The 16,159-nt window shown below is 32.3% G+C and overlaps 1 protein-coding gene across 1 annotated transcript in view; it reads left to right on the forward strand.

Moving 5' to 3' along the window:
• The first annotated feature begins 264 nt into the window (after positions 1–264).
• LOC105270570 (sodium/potassium-transporting ATPase subunit beta-1-like) overlaps positions 265–16,159 on the forward strand; it is an 18,302-nt gene continuing 2,407 nt past the window's right edge. Inside the window, exons 1-5 of the mRNA XM_011311600.1 lie at positions 265–734; positions 11,365–11,505; positions 12,643–12,759; positions 15,277–15,461; positions 15,787–15,888. Of these exons, the coding sequence (XP_011309902.1) occupies positions 581–734; positions 11,365–11,505; positions 12,643–12,759; positions 15,277–15,461; positions 15,787–15,888 (699 nt within the window). The 5' untranslated portion in view covers positions 265–580. The remainder of the gene's footprint in view (positions 735–11,364; positions 11,506–12,642; positions 12,760–15,276; positions 15,462–15,786; positions 15,889–16,159) is intronic.

Here is a 16,159-nt window from a genome sequence, read left to right on the forward strand (position 1 = left end):
CGTAATTTTTAATGAATTTTCTTGTCATTCGCGGATTACGAAATCGTCATTTTGTTATTTTTATTGAATTTTACGCTTCATGTGTTTAGTATAATGTCTGTTTGTTCGTGAATTCTCTATTAACGTGGGGGAAAATTCAGATGAAATTTAGTGATAAATGGAATTGAATTAAATGAGTGAGAGTGCAGGTTGTCCACTGGCTATTCTGGATTGTCACCGTTGGTTGCCGTTGGCGCGCCGTTTCGTTGCCAGCGCTCGCTCTGAATCTCAGATTGTGTCACCAGTCTGCCTTCGGCATTAGTCGCCGATAGTTCGGCTCCAAGTGCTCTTAACTCATTATCTCAAACACCCCACTAAAACAAAAACCATTGAAAACAATACGGAAAAAAATATTGTACTGCCAAATAAATTTATTTAACTACTTCCAGTGAAATTCACAATTTTCTTCTGAATTTTCTTGGCAATAGTCATTAATTTTCTCAGTGAATGTTCTATCCGCCGGAATAGTGAGGGCTAGTGAGTGAAACCGAAAGTCTGGAAATTAATTTATCGCTATCTAACCAGGAAAAATTAATAAATAATGAGTGGAACGTCGAAGCCCGCGGAAAATGGAATTACTGAAGCTGATCAGTACATGCGAAAACGTCCGACTAAGACGAAGTGGCAGTCCTTTAAGGATGGCATTTACAATCCCTCGAAAGGTAGAATCCTGGGAAAAACTGGAAAGCAATGGGGTAAACACCGATTTCTATTTTCATTTTTTAAATAATTATTTATCCAGAATTATCTTCCATTTGCTCTTGGAATTTTAATTATACTCAGGGGAAAATTCATGAATAATTACGTGATAGTTCCGTAATTCTACCATTTGATGTGTAAAGACAGTTTACAACTTTAATTTTTTCAATATTAATTCATCAGTATTTGTTTATTATTAGCTCGACAATTTTCCTTATGTTGAATAGAGCGAAAAGTCACGAAGAATTACGTGATAAATCTGTAAGTCTGTCATGCAGTGGGGAGAAGAGAGTTTTCGACTTTAATTTTTTAAATATTCATTTATCGGTATTTGTTTATTATTTATTATTTATTTACATATTCTGATAGCAAAAGTCATGAAAAATTTCGGGTCAATTCCGTGATTCTGTCATGCAATAAGAAGAGAGAGTTTACTTTTTTTTTCAAATTTTAGTTTGCCAGTATTTATTTATTATTTATTCTTGATAATTTTATTTATTGCAACAGTCATATTCATGAAAAATTACACGAAAATTCCGGGATTCTGACATGTACTGAGAAAAATAATTCCTCTGTCGAGTAAATTTCTAAACTACAACAAAATTCATAATTTTCAAACGTAAATATTTATATTTATTATGATTCAAGGTAAATTTACTGGGCAAAAATAAATTAACATCTAAAAATTAATTTTTTCTCTGTACACTATGCAGAATTATCGACAAAAACCCGAGAATTAGCGTCCCAAAAAAATTACGCGATTCTCGACGGAAAAATATATAATTTACGGATTTTTGGTACCTAAATTTGATTAATCTCTAATATTTTCAATATAATAATCAAAATCTACACTTTTTCGTGTCGAATACTCCCGCAAAAATTCTCTTTCTCTCATTTATTCTCTCGTCATGGTTTTTTATTCCATTATTATTATTAAAACATTGCCTTGGTAATTATAATTTCTTGCGAATTGATACGTAATGCGTTTTTTGGAAATACTTTCTTTTCGCTTTCCAACAATTCAGGAGCGATTTGGAATTAAAAGGACAGATAAAATTACACTCGTGGTTTATCAATTCGCGTGAAATCTCGAATCTCTAATTATATAACAGCTGACGCCTACCAGTTCTTAACTATTTCATGTATTGCGAAATTTCACATCTTCCTAAAACACGATTTTTTCCAGAAAATAAATTTATTTTTCCAGAAATTTCAATGACCTTGAGAGAATTTACATTCCAGAAATGGTATTCCTTTCTAGGTGTTCCCCATTATATTTATTTATTAAAACCATATTGTTAATTAAAGGATTGATATAATTGAGTTTTCTAACGATTATTAATGTCTATAAAAATTTAATATTTTTTTTCAACAGCAGAGTCTCTGTTTATGTTAATAATTCTTCAGAGAGTACGTTCAAGGTCATAATTGATTAATGGTGATTTTCTGGAAGACTCGAGAGGGGAATACATATTTTTAATAATATTAAAAATCTGAATATTTCTCTGTAGTCAATGAATATTTGAAAAAATATTTTTTTCTCACTGTAAAATAAATCAAAGAAGCAAACACTCATAACAATTCAGGTTCACCCCATAATTTTTCACAGAATGCCATTAATAATGTTATAATTTTAATTATTACGAGAGAACTTGCAAGGTCATAATTGAAGTAATGATTAGGTAGAGCGATTTAAATTGTAACGATTAAAACCTAATGGGGAATTTCTGGAGGGACTCCGGGTGAGGAATATATATTTCTAATTACAACTAATTATATATTTCTAATTGAACAGTTAGTACTTCTCTCGAGCAAATGAATTTTTAAGGAAAACAATTTTGGTTCTAGAGTTGAATAACTTCTGTACTCGATTCAGAACCTTCGAAATGCATCCAGTTCCCTCGGTTTTACAACTTTTTTACGTCTATTTTTACGCAACTGCTCGCCTCCAGACTTGGAAGGTCGAAGTTTCGAAGTCTGAGAGGAGAAGCTTTGAAAGCGATTGATCTGAAGTCTGATCGACTATTGATGTAACTTTCTATTTCATCCAGGGATCGATTTCAATATTATTTTGTTGTTATTACATTTGTAACAATATTTGTGGTGGTAATTATATTTCAACTCAATTTTCTCTACCAATTTATAAAAATTTCCAAATTTCAATTCAGCACAAATAATTTTTGCATAAAAACCTTTTTTTTATTATAAAAAAATACAAAACAGATATTCTATATATTTTTTTTAAACTAAAATCAAACTAAAATAAAATTAAGAAATCTTTTAGTATATTTCTATTTCTTTTTATTTATTTTTTATTTGAAAACTATTTTAAAATTATTATTGATATACTGAATTAATTTATTTCATTCGTTATGCGTGAAGAATTTTGTTATCTCAATAGTTTCTTAATTAGTATTCGTTGATTTGACCGAAACCCGACTTAGAAGTATATCGACGATATGCTGACGATAATTCCGACGGTTCAAATATCGATAGACAAGCAGGAGTTGTTATCAATGCTGAATCCTCTTTATAGTTGATAACAATTTTTATCATGGAAATGTGAGTCGCGGGGAGAATATTAGATTGATATGAGCTTGAAGTTTATTTTGAGTTTTTCCGGGTTAAAATTGATCCTTTTTTCCTTTCTTTCTTTTATTAATAATTTCTATTGAAGATTCTCACAAAAATTTCTTCTTATTTTTATTTATTATCCTACAAAGAAAACCATGGAAAACCTTGGCCGACACGGCGCCCATCAACCAAGTCTCATCGAGAAATATTATTTGATGAAGTAGACGGGAAATTTGTAAAACGTTCCACATCTTTGTGATGTCAAAGGAGTCGTTGGATATGATTTGGATTAGGTAGGAAGGGGAACAGGATAATTCTCGATATAATTTTTACAAGAAAAATTACTGAAAAAATGGATACCCCAGACCGGGATTTGAACCCGGGACCTTCCGATTATGCATCGGGTGCTCTCCTTTTTCTATACTGAATATTACCAAAGAAGTAACTTCGGTTTTGTTCGGCTCGACTGGTGGGGAACACGGCCACAAGTGGGGATTTCGGAGAGTGGGGGTTACGGCCGAGGTTACTCCTCTGACAATATTCACTATAACATGTGTTTTTATTAGTCATACATCTGTATCCTATCTATAAAAGGTGATACACCAAAATTAAGTTGGGCGAGAGTAAGATTGGCTAACTTCATGCGTAAGACTTTTCACTCGTAACCCTATTTCTCATTGGTCAATTGGCTACGTCATCATCAACACCACGGAATCAAACGGCGCGCGGAGCGCGCGTTCGGTCTCGTATACATTAGGGCATATATAAAGACTAGTTTTAAAAAATTATGAAAGAAGATTGAGATACTATAACAATGGCCATGTAGGGCTCTCGCGTTAACACTTTGTCATATTAATTCAATAATATTATTTTGTTATTTATACATTATTTGTGTATTTATTACATTTCAGTAAAACCTTATCTGTATTTTTGTGAGCCTAAAAACATCGGGTGCTCTCCCAACTGAGCTATCCCTCGTCGGACTCGAACCCGCGCCCCACGGGTTTCGTCGTCCGGCCGAGCGATTTAACCAATTCGGCCATCGTCGTCGGTAAAAATTCCTTTTTAATTGATTTTTGGATTGATCTGAACAGAGACAAACTCTAATTATTTCACATAAACGCGTGATCATTCAGAATTATTCAGTGAATATGAAGTAGTCAAGGGCAACGAGTCAATTCAACCTCAAAGTCATGTTTTAATCAAGGAAAAATGAAATTTTGAAAGATATTGCGAGATGAGTTTGAATGCTACAAATAAATCCTGGAAAATCGTTTCCAATTCTATTATCACATTCGCTGGGTTATTTTCTTTAATGCCCTTTTTTCAGTTTCACTTATATATTTGATTCAAGTATATACTTTTATCATGCATCAGAGGAATTCAATTATAATTCATCATTCAAACAATCAGACAGACTGAACTTGTTTTCTAATCAACATCAACAATTATCACTCACATTCAATGATCCGAGGAAACCAATTGAAGATGCATATGCAAATTGTTACGATAATTATTTATCGATTCGCTATCTCTATTTCCTCTTCGATAATTTCCATCGGGAACTTTGCAACTTGATATGTTGTTCGAATAATATAACAATTATAAAGAGTTTATGAAGACATAATAAAGTGGCATGGAATTTATTGTTTTTCCACTAAGTTATTGACGACGATCGCTTCCCATTGTCATAAAATTATATAGCACTGCATCGAAGGTGAATATTTATGAGACTAGAACAATGAAATGTTTCTTCCGTTTAATGCTACGTGATGAATCGTCTCGACAAGTTCTTTTAATTGTAAAATTGTAGGGAGAGAGGAAATATTATTTTTTATAGTGGATTCTATTTTTTGTTACAAAGCTTAAGACGTGTCTGGGGAATCCGGAAATTTACTGTTTACATTGTAGATTTGGAAACATGTGGAAATACTCGAGACGGTGATGACGAAATACGAAGAAATTCATGGAAATGTGTTAGAGTCAAGCCCATGGGTTAATTACCCAATAAAATAGTGAAAACTCAATTTTTTAGAAAGTTGAGAGCAAATGTAAAATTCCATAAATTCAATTGAAATGCGTGAGACTAGAAATTTTTTGATTCATTCACTTGATACTCTAGTGTCAGTGACAAATTGACATGTTGAAAACCAAAGAAAATTATTTTTTTCATTTGTAAAAGTTTCATTGGTTGGCACAAAAAATGTATTTTCAAGAAACATTCAAAGAATGCATTAATTTTCATTATTTATTTATTTATTTCTTTAAGATCGTATTCATTCATTTTTCAAAAAAATCTTCAGGCTTCAGATATTTTTCCATAGTCTGAGTCTAAAGCTTTCAAGATCTTTACAAGACTTACAGAAATGGTCGATTTTTATTTGATTTTGATATTGAATTGAAATTTAATAATGGATTCGAAAAATTGAATACATGTTCATGAATTCATGTTCGCGACTGTTTATTATTTTACTTCTAACAAAAATGTGAATATAAATAACTTTCTTCCAAAAAATTGAGCGCAAAGTTTTTTCATAATTTCATATAAATTTTTTCCTATGAACAATTTTTTTCAACTTCAAAACAGATTCATTACACATTCCCCACACATTCACGAGTTATCACTTTTCTAATGAGAATTTCTTTTCGTAAATTAGACAAGTGTTCCTGAAATAAATTGATGTGAAGAAAGCCATTAAGAATTCTCTTTTACAACCTTATAATATTCCGCCCTCCAATGAAATTCATTCCCAAGATAATGCGATGATTAGCGGAGGTGGAATGAATTATTCATGACTCCAAAAATTAACTCATCCAATTATTGCAGTAATAATTGGTAATAAAAGAAATTGCCGAAGAGAGTCTCATTCATTATAAATAACTAAAAGTAAAGCTTAAAATATTTATATTTAGTAAATTTATTATAATCTTTTGATTCATTTATTTATTTTCGTAAGTAAAACTAAAATTTGAAATATTTTTTTCGGGTAACTGTGAGGGAAAATTTAAATGCGTTCGACTAGGACTGGAAAATAAACAGTTGAGGACAATGCGGGTCTTGTTTGACTCTACACTGAGAGAAATATTCAATAAAAATTACGTGTATTTTCCGTAATTCTGGAGCGAAATGTGGTTGTCGGAAATTTTACGGAACTGTCACGTAATTTTTATCTAAAGTCACGGAATTTTTCCACGGTGTTCCGTAATTTTTATCTGAATTATCGGTGAAAAATAACGATACCGTCACTTAAATTTTTCGAATCAACTCCGTAATCGGTAAGTGAACTGAAAGTTCCGTAATTTTTACTAAATATTTCTCTCCGTGTACCCGACACCTCGGGGTTTTTCATCTGGGAACCAGTTAGGACATTGGTTATGCAGACTCTAGTCTGAGTCATAAACAAAGAGGACTTGGGCCTAAGGTTCCCAAAACGGAAAATCCATCGGGCAGTTCGACTCTCAACCCGAATGAAATCACATCGCTCCACATTAAATATCTTCTGACTTATTTTACTAAACCTTGTTATTAGAGTTTCTTTTAATTAACGTTTACTGCATTTTAATTGTTTAATCGCGGCAGTATTCTCATGAGGAGGATAAATATATTATATCACTTTTAGAGAGTAGTTTTTATTCTCTACAAAACCCATGTGGAAAAAGTTTTGATAAAAGTCATAAATAAATAATAATAATTTGTACAACTCAAAGAGAACAAAAAGGTTTTGCGTGATCTATCCAATTTTGGATAGCGATCCCAAGGTTGACCCCTGAATTTTCAATGTTTCATGCCTCTGGTAATATTCAAATAAAGTCCCAGCTGACATTCAATATTCGTGGTTTGAAGGGCATTCGACAAATGCGTTCTAACCAAGGCCTTCACATAAAAAAAAGTGATATGTAACACGTGTCTCTATGTAAGACGAGTTCAATGGGTGGAATAAATGGGTGTGTCTACTCTATTTATTTTTCATTCCTTAGTTCTAATTTTTTTTTACCTAAACTATGATCTGGGCTTCCCCCATATCCGTAGGAGCTATTTTTATTTCCATTACTTCGTGGAATTGAATCAATTTGTATTCTCATGTGTGAGTATTGTATTGTATATATATTCAACCCTAGTTGTCCATATTAAGCCAAATTTAATTCATTTATCTTTTTTTTTATCTATTGGATTATGGAGATCGAAATAAATAAACACTTGGAGAATGTTAAGACTGAGAATTATTATTGAAAATTATAAGACTCTAGATTGGCAACATTTACTCATGTCTTTTGGAATTTCAAATGACAAATTGGAAATAAGAAATTTGGAATTCGGAATTTTAAATTCCAAGTCTGAAGTTCGCTTTATATTTCTTCTTGATCGATCATGTACAACTTCTTCAGGTTCTTCTAACCTGAAATTTCCTAATCTCAAGCTGATTAAAATTTAACCAGAAACTAAAAATTACCGCTATAAATGAAAAGTTAAAGAATTCGAAATCTGAAATTTGCCTCATCTGTCCGAATCCCGGAAAAAATATCCCAGGGAAAAAATATTCCACACATTCAAAACGTGTTAAAACTCGCTTAATTTAATTATTTTTTAATTTAATTATTTTTTTCGTTGTCTATTTTTTCAGGGACTCTAATTTTCCTATGGTCTATCAAATTGGGTGGGTCTTAACACGTTTTGGGTGTGTGGGCTATTTTTTCCGGGGATATTTTTTCCGCCTACCCATCTGTCCCGCCGATGGACTCAAATTCTCCTTTCCCATATGTTTCCTAATTTGATGCTATAAAATTTCATGTTTCCAATTATAATTTCGAAATGTCAAATTCGTGAAGAGCCAACTGACCAGGACAGGAAAATTCCCTGAGAAATTTATATGAAGAAATAAAGAGAATTCGGGCCTAAGGTCCCCAAAACGGATAATCCATCAGACAGTTCGACTCTCAACTATATTACCTTTAGAGGGTAGTTTTTATTCTCTACACTGAGAGAAATATTCAATAAAAATTACGTGGATTTTCCGTAATTCTGGAGCGAAATGTGGTTGTCGGAAATTTTACGGAACTGTCACGTAATTTTTATCGAAAGTCACGGAATTTTTTCGCGGTGTTCCGTAATTTTTATCTGAATTATCGGTGAAAAATAACGATACCGTCACTTAAATTTTTCGAGTCAACTCCGTAATCGGTAAGTGAACTGAAAGTTCCGTAATTTTTACTAAATATTTCTCTCCGTGTACATTCACACCTCTCGAATTTCGAATTTCAAATGACAAATTAAAAAAAAAAATTGAAATCGTCAGAAATAAAAATTGTTGGTGTAGGCGTGTTCGGCAAATTGTCAACATATGGACTGGGCAAGGCCGAGTAAACATTGCGTTACGGGTAACAAATTGAATGACGCTGTGTTGGTTCATTGGCACACAAATTAACTTGATAAAACTGTTGGCTTTTATATGTTCCGTCATTGAGCGTAATTAAGTTACTTTCTTGGGAATAGATAACCGTGTTATTCTCAACTTCAATTACATTATCGTGATTGAACTTTATTTTTTTATTACTATTCAACTCGTTTATCTCTCGCCTTGACGATTGTTGTTGAGCATTCGATTTTTCAGATTATAATAATATTGTGCTAATTAAATATGATAAACAAATTTAATGAAAGATTGTTTACATCATCCGGCGTACGTTATATAAAACTTTAAATCAAAAATTCATGGGAAAAAGAATTCAGAAAAATCTAAAATATCATCCCATTGTTCTTTAAATCTCCCGATTTGCAATTCTAATTGCAGAATAATCATAAGTGCAATTATTTAAATCATAAAATCAGTATAGAACACTAATTATTCATGACATGACATTAAACAATTAAACAATGAAATACATAATCAATATCGAAAACAATTTCGATGAAATTCATAAATTTTTCTATGCGATTCTCAACAGAATGATTTCGAGTTACGTAAATCCAATTCGGAGTTGTTTCACATTATTTGTAAATATAGAGGCTCTAAACAGCGAAAACATAAATAAACATAATAAATGTATACATAAATATGTGAATTAGCATTTACGTATATCAGACGAGTGGGCAGTATATTTCGAAAATTCAGAGGAATTGTGAGACATGATTTTGTATGTAGGCCACGAAAATCATTAATGAATGACGAAATCGTCATCGAATCATCACGTGAAAGTTACGAAATCAAACGAGGGAAAAAGGTATTTATCCTTGTCCTCCAAAAAAATATTGTCAACATTTCGTTGATCGTATCGTGCGACAAAATCAATAGTCACTATCGTTTTGACCCCATGTAACGAGGGGAGAATTACTCTGCAAGTGGTGGAGGAAATTAAACAGCCACATTATTAATCTTCGCGTGAAAACCTTGACGAATGAATTTTTTATTAGCAAGAACGAACTTTAGTTATAAAAATCGTGATTAAGAATTTTTAATTCAAATGAGTTCCAAATTCAAATTAGCCGCCTCAGACGACTGGACCAATGAGGAATGAGCGTGACAGAGTTTCGAGATATCGATAGTCTCGATGTTTGCTTTTTTAGAATGAGAAGAATAAACGCGCGCTACAGCGCGATGTAATTATAAAAATCGCGATTAAAAATTGTTAATGTAAATGAGTTCCAAATTCAAATTAGCCGCCTCAAACGACTGAACCAATGAGGAATAAGCGTGACAGAATTTCGAGATATCGATAGTCTCGATGTTTATCCTTTTTAGAATAGGATTATTTGGGGCGTGCTATACGCCCCTACACGGAGAGAAAAATTGAGTAAAAATGACCTAACCGATTGGCAATTCTGTTCTGTTTTAATGACGGTTATCTGACCATTCGGGAAAAAATTACTAAACTTTTAGGTAATTTTTGTCAATGGGCTAGATAACTTTCACCAAGTAGTCGACAAGTTTTTATTATTAAATTAAATTAATTCTTTATTATTAATTAATTTTCCGAATTATCTAGCTCCGGAAAAATTACCTGGAAGTCAAGTACATTTTCTTAAACGGTTGGATAACTTTTACTGCGGAAATTTTACTGAGTGGTACGGTAATTTTTCTCGAACGGTTAAAAAAAACGGTTATTTAACGGATAGGTAATCTTTACTGGTTTTTTCTGTTCAGCTATTGTTTTGGGAAAGGAAGAAATATTAGGAAAGTAGCGATTACTTCCGATCGCTGATGACGCATTAGGTCTATTCATTGACTTTTCTAAAGCAACAGCTAGATTTAGCCGGGCGAAGCGCCAGCTTTGGAACATCTTGAGGGTTACGAAATTTAAGCTGATGCTCCTTGAGTCTTATCATTTTCAATGAGTGACGTCAACCTTTATTTCGTAATATTCATGATTTTCTCATTCAAAACGCACGGAGAGAAAAATACAGGAAAAATACAGATTTAGGAACTGTTAAAATCCGAAAATAGTCATCTCTTCCATCAATTATTATTGCAAAAAAAGAAGCGAAAAAATATGAAACAGTCCAGGAAATTATAGGTCTCGTAATTTTTTCAGTTCAAAGAGTCGCTTTTCACCGACTGAGTCGTCGAATTTTCTGTAAGAGCTACACTTTTTCCGATTTTACTTTCCACCCGACGATCCCGTTTTGGACTGGAATTTTTGCAACTTCTTTCACGTATTTATTGCTCTTTGTGGAACCATTGCATTCATTTTTCATTTTCGATTTTTCATTTTTCCTAATTTCACTTGGAGATGATCTAGAATAGTCTCATGTTGGTAAAAATGTCCGAGTTTGTCAAATGCGGAAAAATCTCGCCAAAAATTGAAAACTTTAGAAATTAATTGGTAAAACTTCGAGAAAAATCAATTTGTTTATTAACATTTTTTGATAAATATCTGAAAAGATACTCAAAGAATTTCAATATTTTCTTTTGCAAAGCGTTCGCCTTGATGTCCTCTATCACAATCAATCGAAATATACATAACCGTTCATTATTTTTATTTTTTATTGTTATCTTTCTCATTCAACGCTTTCCACTGGAAAATTGAAACATCCATTCGTTTTTTGATTGATTGCAGGAATTACAGGAGTCTTTTACTTCTGTTTCTTCACTGGCTTAGCAATATTGTGTGCCATCTGCTACAAGGGGCTTGAGGCCAGTTTACCTGAGCATGAACCTAGATGGAAATTGGATCGTAGCCTAATAGGAACAAGTCCAGGTGAGTTAATAATATTTGTTCATTTAAACGAGTCTAAAATCAAATTACTTAATATTTAAATCGTTTCAATTCTGGATGATTACCTCATTAAACAAAATAAATAAAAAGCTCACAAAACAATTTTGTTCCAAATTTTTAAATAAAATGTTAATTTTTCAATTGTTAAAGAAAATCTTTTTATTTATTGTTTTGTAAAATGTTACGTAGTAAAAGATACACCAATAGAGTTTTTCAATTATCAAGTAGGTTTCAGCCTTTTTCTATTTATTCATTCAAATCTTGTGTTAGAAAATGGAATTCTATTCTTTCGAGGTTTTTTCATAATTTCTCATGAACAACGCTCCGAATCGACTCGAATCATTGCTTAAGAATTCCCAATTGAATATTCCATAAGTGTATAAAATTTCATGGCTTTGGCTGCATTTTTTCCGTTCTTTTCACATTTTTGCTTCCGATTGGAAGCATTGTAATCCTTCTATTTTTCGATTTCTTAATTTTGCTTGGAAACGATGTAGAATGGTCTGAAACATAAAAATACGAAGCACTCTCACCCCGTGTGTATGGGCGGATGTCCACCTGGTGGTCATGTTTTTTGAAAGTTCTAGAATTAACCAACTTTAAAAATTCAAAAAAATTCGTCATTTCGTCGGGTCGTAGATATTAATGACGACTAACTCTGTCCCAAATTTCAACTCAATTCGTTTGTAGATCTAATTTCTGGAATATCTCAAAAACTATCCAACCGATATGATGTTTTTTTCTTTCAAAATATTCGTCTTGATGTCAGCTATAACAAGTAATAAAAATATATATACCGGTTGATTCAAATTTTTCGAGATATTTTATCTTTTCTGTTTTTTTACCAAAAATGCTTGTGTGCACTCTCACCTGCGCAAAAATCGATATATCAACTTGTTTCAAGATTCCAACATTTCACAATTTCAATGACCAATTATCAAAACGTTTTTAAAAAGTCATATCCTAAGCTCCTAATCAGTCTCAAATTTTGCGGACAGTGTCCCAATGGTTCGAAGCTTTCGCAGAAGACAAATTGAAAAATTGGCTGCATTTTTTCTCCGTCTTTCTCTACCTAACATGTGATGATTTATTAATTAATCCGGGTTGTAATTTTTTTAGGCTTAGGGTTTCGTCCCATATCTGAGCACACTGAGGCAGGTTCTATAATCGCATACAATGCTGCTAACACAACGCAGGTCAACATGTGGGTTGGAAGACTCAACAAGTTTCTCGAAAGTAAGTCCATAAACGATCAATACTTGAAGACCTATTGCCAATTCTCATTTTTCATGTTTTTTTATTAATTTCCGGAAACCCTGGATCAGATTAATATTAAAAATATACCGTCTTTTAGTTTTATCATTATTCACTAACTCCCAAATGTTCAGGGTCATCCACTTATGTCTCCAAATTTTTGGTAACATACGGGAATTTTTGCAAATATTTACTGAAAACGTAAAAAAATTTATTCGTGTCACATTAGTTGACAATAAAAATTGAAACGGTATATTTTATTATGTAATAATGTTAATGCAATTAAGTATCGAAGTGGTGAACTAGGATAAGTGCTTTTTTTCGGGGCCAGTTTTTAGTGAATATCTCAGAATTCAAGACACATCGTGAATTTTTCGCATAAACATTTTTTATAGAGAAATCTATGAGCTACAAAAAAGATATCTATGAAAATATCATTATCTTTGTTCAATTTCGAGAAATCAACTGAAAATGGCAAGAAAATAACTATTGATTTGAGGCAACTATTTAGCTTGATTCGCTTCAAGTAATTCTATCCAAAAACAAATATTTAACTTCATTTTATAATATAATTGTCATCCCAAAATTTATACAAATTTACTCACGCGCAGTAAAGATTCTTCAAGATATTTCTTTTCTTTCTGTATTTTCTTTTTTTTATTTTCACTTAATTTTATTCTGCTGTCTCTCCTGATTTGATGATTAGCTTTTGGTAGGAGTTCGAGACCTGTATTCAATCACTCAATCAAACTTAACAATTTATTCACATAGTGAATCATTTTAGCGTTGTGCGTTCAGTATCAAGGATTCACTCATAAAATCAAATCAAATGTTTGTGTAATGAAGAATTGCGTTGTAAAATTATGGCATGAGTTATCTGGCAACGAACTTGGGATCATTTGTCTGTTCACCTCATTAAATGGCTTGATTTTACACTGAGAAAAACATTCAGTAAATTTGAAAAATAATTGTTTATTAAATTTTAAAATTGAAATTAAGGAATAGTTTGTTTAAAGAAACTAGTTGACATTTTGGAGTTTCATTGTGTCTATCCGTTCGCCTTATTAAATATTTTTCTTCGGGTATTTTCATTTATTTATTCATTTATTTTAAAAGAAGAAGTACCAGATTGAGGAGGTGATCATTTAAAAAAAAATTCGATTGCCAGGAATTTCAAGATCTTCAATTCAAGATCTTCATCTAAAAGACATTTATATTGTTTCTTTTTTGTGGATTATTAATTTGATTCGTGTGTGAATTTTCCATATTTTTTGGGAATACAGAATAATATTTCAAACAGTTTCTCAGAATTTATAAATTTCTCTTTAAAATTTCATGAGATTTCATAAGATTTTTATACGACCTGCTCACTAGACTTCAAGAGTGATGATCTTCTCCTCTCAGACTCAGTTTATTTTTATTTATATAAAAGATGGAGCCAAAGCAACGGAAAAGTGTAGAAGCTTTTTACGATTTTTAATAATTCATTTCCACAAATTAATCGCCATTTTTTATTGCCAATCTTCATCCCGTAATGAAGAATAACAAAAAGCAGATTATTATCTTTTTGTTATTATTATCATTATGTCCGAAGTAAAAACAAAGATGCAATGATTGGAAATGTTGAACTTTCTGTACCTGATCAGTGCAACTGAATTCTTTTTTTTAATTCACTCAATTTTTTTAAGCAATTTAATAATAATAATTCTTATTGTTCGAAGTACTCCGGATTGTTTTTAGATTTTTATGCCCAGAATCTGGAAAAATTGGATTAATAAAGAATGTGTAAATAGAAAAAATGTATTCACATCTGTTGCTGTGAAAAAAAAACATTTTTATATCAATTGACTATGATAAGAGTGATATCAGCTTCGGAAAAATGTCTAGTAGGCCGTAATCGTAGTGGATCTGTTATCAAAGTGGAATGACATACATTTTTTTAATGGATTTCAAATACTTCAAAAATTAAGAATGAAGAAGCACTTCAATATATTAATTCACTCAATTGGTATTTTTTTCTCGGTAAGATAACGGTTACGAAGCAATTGACCAATTTTACCAAGCGGTACACGAAGAGAAATATTCAATAAAAATAACATGTCCTTTCCGTAATTCCGGAGCAAAATATGATTGCAGGAAATTTTACGGAACTGTCCGGTCATTTTTACCTAATGTCGGAAATTTTTCCGCGGCGTTCGGTAATTTTTATCTGAATTATCTATGAAGAATTACAATACCGTAACTTTCACATAATTTTTCGAGTCGATTCTGCAATGGGTAAGCGAACTGAAAGTTGCGTAATTTTTACCGAATATTTCCATATTTCTATAGTGTACGGTAATTTTTTCCGACCGGTAAAAACCAGGAGCGATTACCAAGCGGTTAGGTAATTGTTGCTGAATTTTTTCCTCCATGTACTGCAACAATATGACTGCTGATGAATTAACATTTGTATAAAAAATGTAAACGCTTATTCAGTTTCATTCGGTCGATAACCAGATTACTTGCATCCATCGCAATCACCAACTGCTCGTCCAAATCAACAGCCATGCAGCCACGACTTCCACAATCTGACGAACGATAAAGTATGTGCTGTTGATATTCATAATTGGGGCCCTTGCTCGCCAGAAGAAGGATTTGGCTTCCGAAATTCATCACCATGTGTCTTCATCAAGCTGAACAGGGTAACTAAACCCCAATCATCTACTACCCACACAAAAAAAAAATACATCCAGAAATATATGTCAATTATATATTGACCATAGCCAATAAAAAAGTCGGAACTTCGCGGAACTTCAACTGTGGAAGAAAAACAGTCAATTGTTTAAACTATATAAGAGGATTTTAAAAATCAAAATATTTAATGGAAATTCTAAAAAATAGAATATGGCCTGACTCTACACCCCATTCAATTTTTTATTTCTCCTAGAAGTTAATCATCTAAAAAATTCTTTGAAAAAATGTTGTGTTCATACAACTTAGTATTTTAATATTTTATTTTCATTGCAGATATACGACTGGATACCAGAGTATTATAATGATTCGAGTGATCTGCCCAGTGACATGCCTGAGAGTCTAGTGAACCATATCAAGAGTCTCAAGGGGAAAGAGGTAAGAAACTTCAGAAAAAAAACGATACTGTGTTCGGAGGAGAACCGGTTATTTTTCCCATCCAAGGTCACTCGCGTAATTTACGTAATCAATTTCACTCGACAACGAGACGTACTGCGCACTCTGTGCGCCGAATTTGAATTTGGCGGTTCGACGCAACCAATGAGGAATTAGTACTACGCGTTTCGAGATATTTCGATTCGGGCGATCTTCATTTTTATGTTTCTACTTTCATAAAAAGGACGAGATCTACTGCGCACTCCGTGCGCCG

This window comes from Fopius arisanus, unplaced genomic scaffold, assembly GCF_000806365.1.
Source record: "Fopius arisanus strain USDA-PBARC FA_bdor unplaced genomic scaffold, ASM80636v1 scaffold00091, whole genome shotgun sequence".
NCBI lineage: Eukaryota > Metazoa > Arthropoda > Insecta > Hymenoptera > Braconidae > Fopius > Fopius arisanus.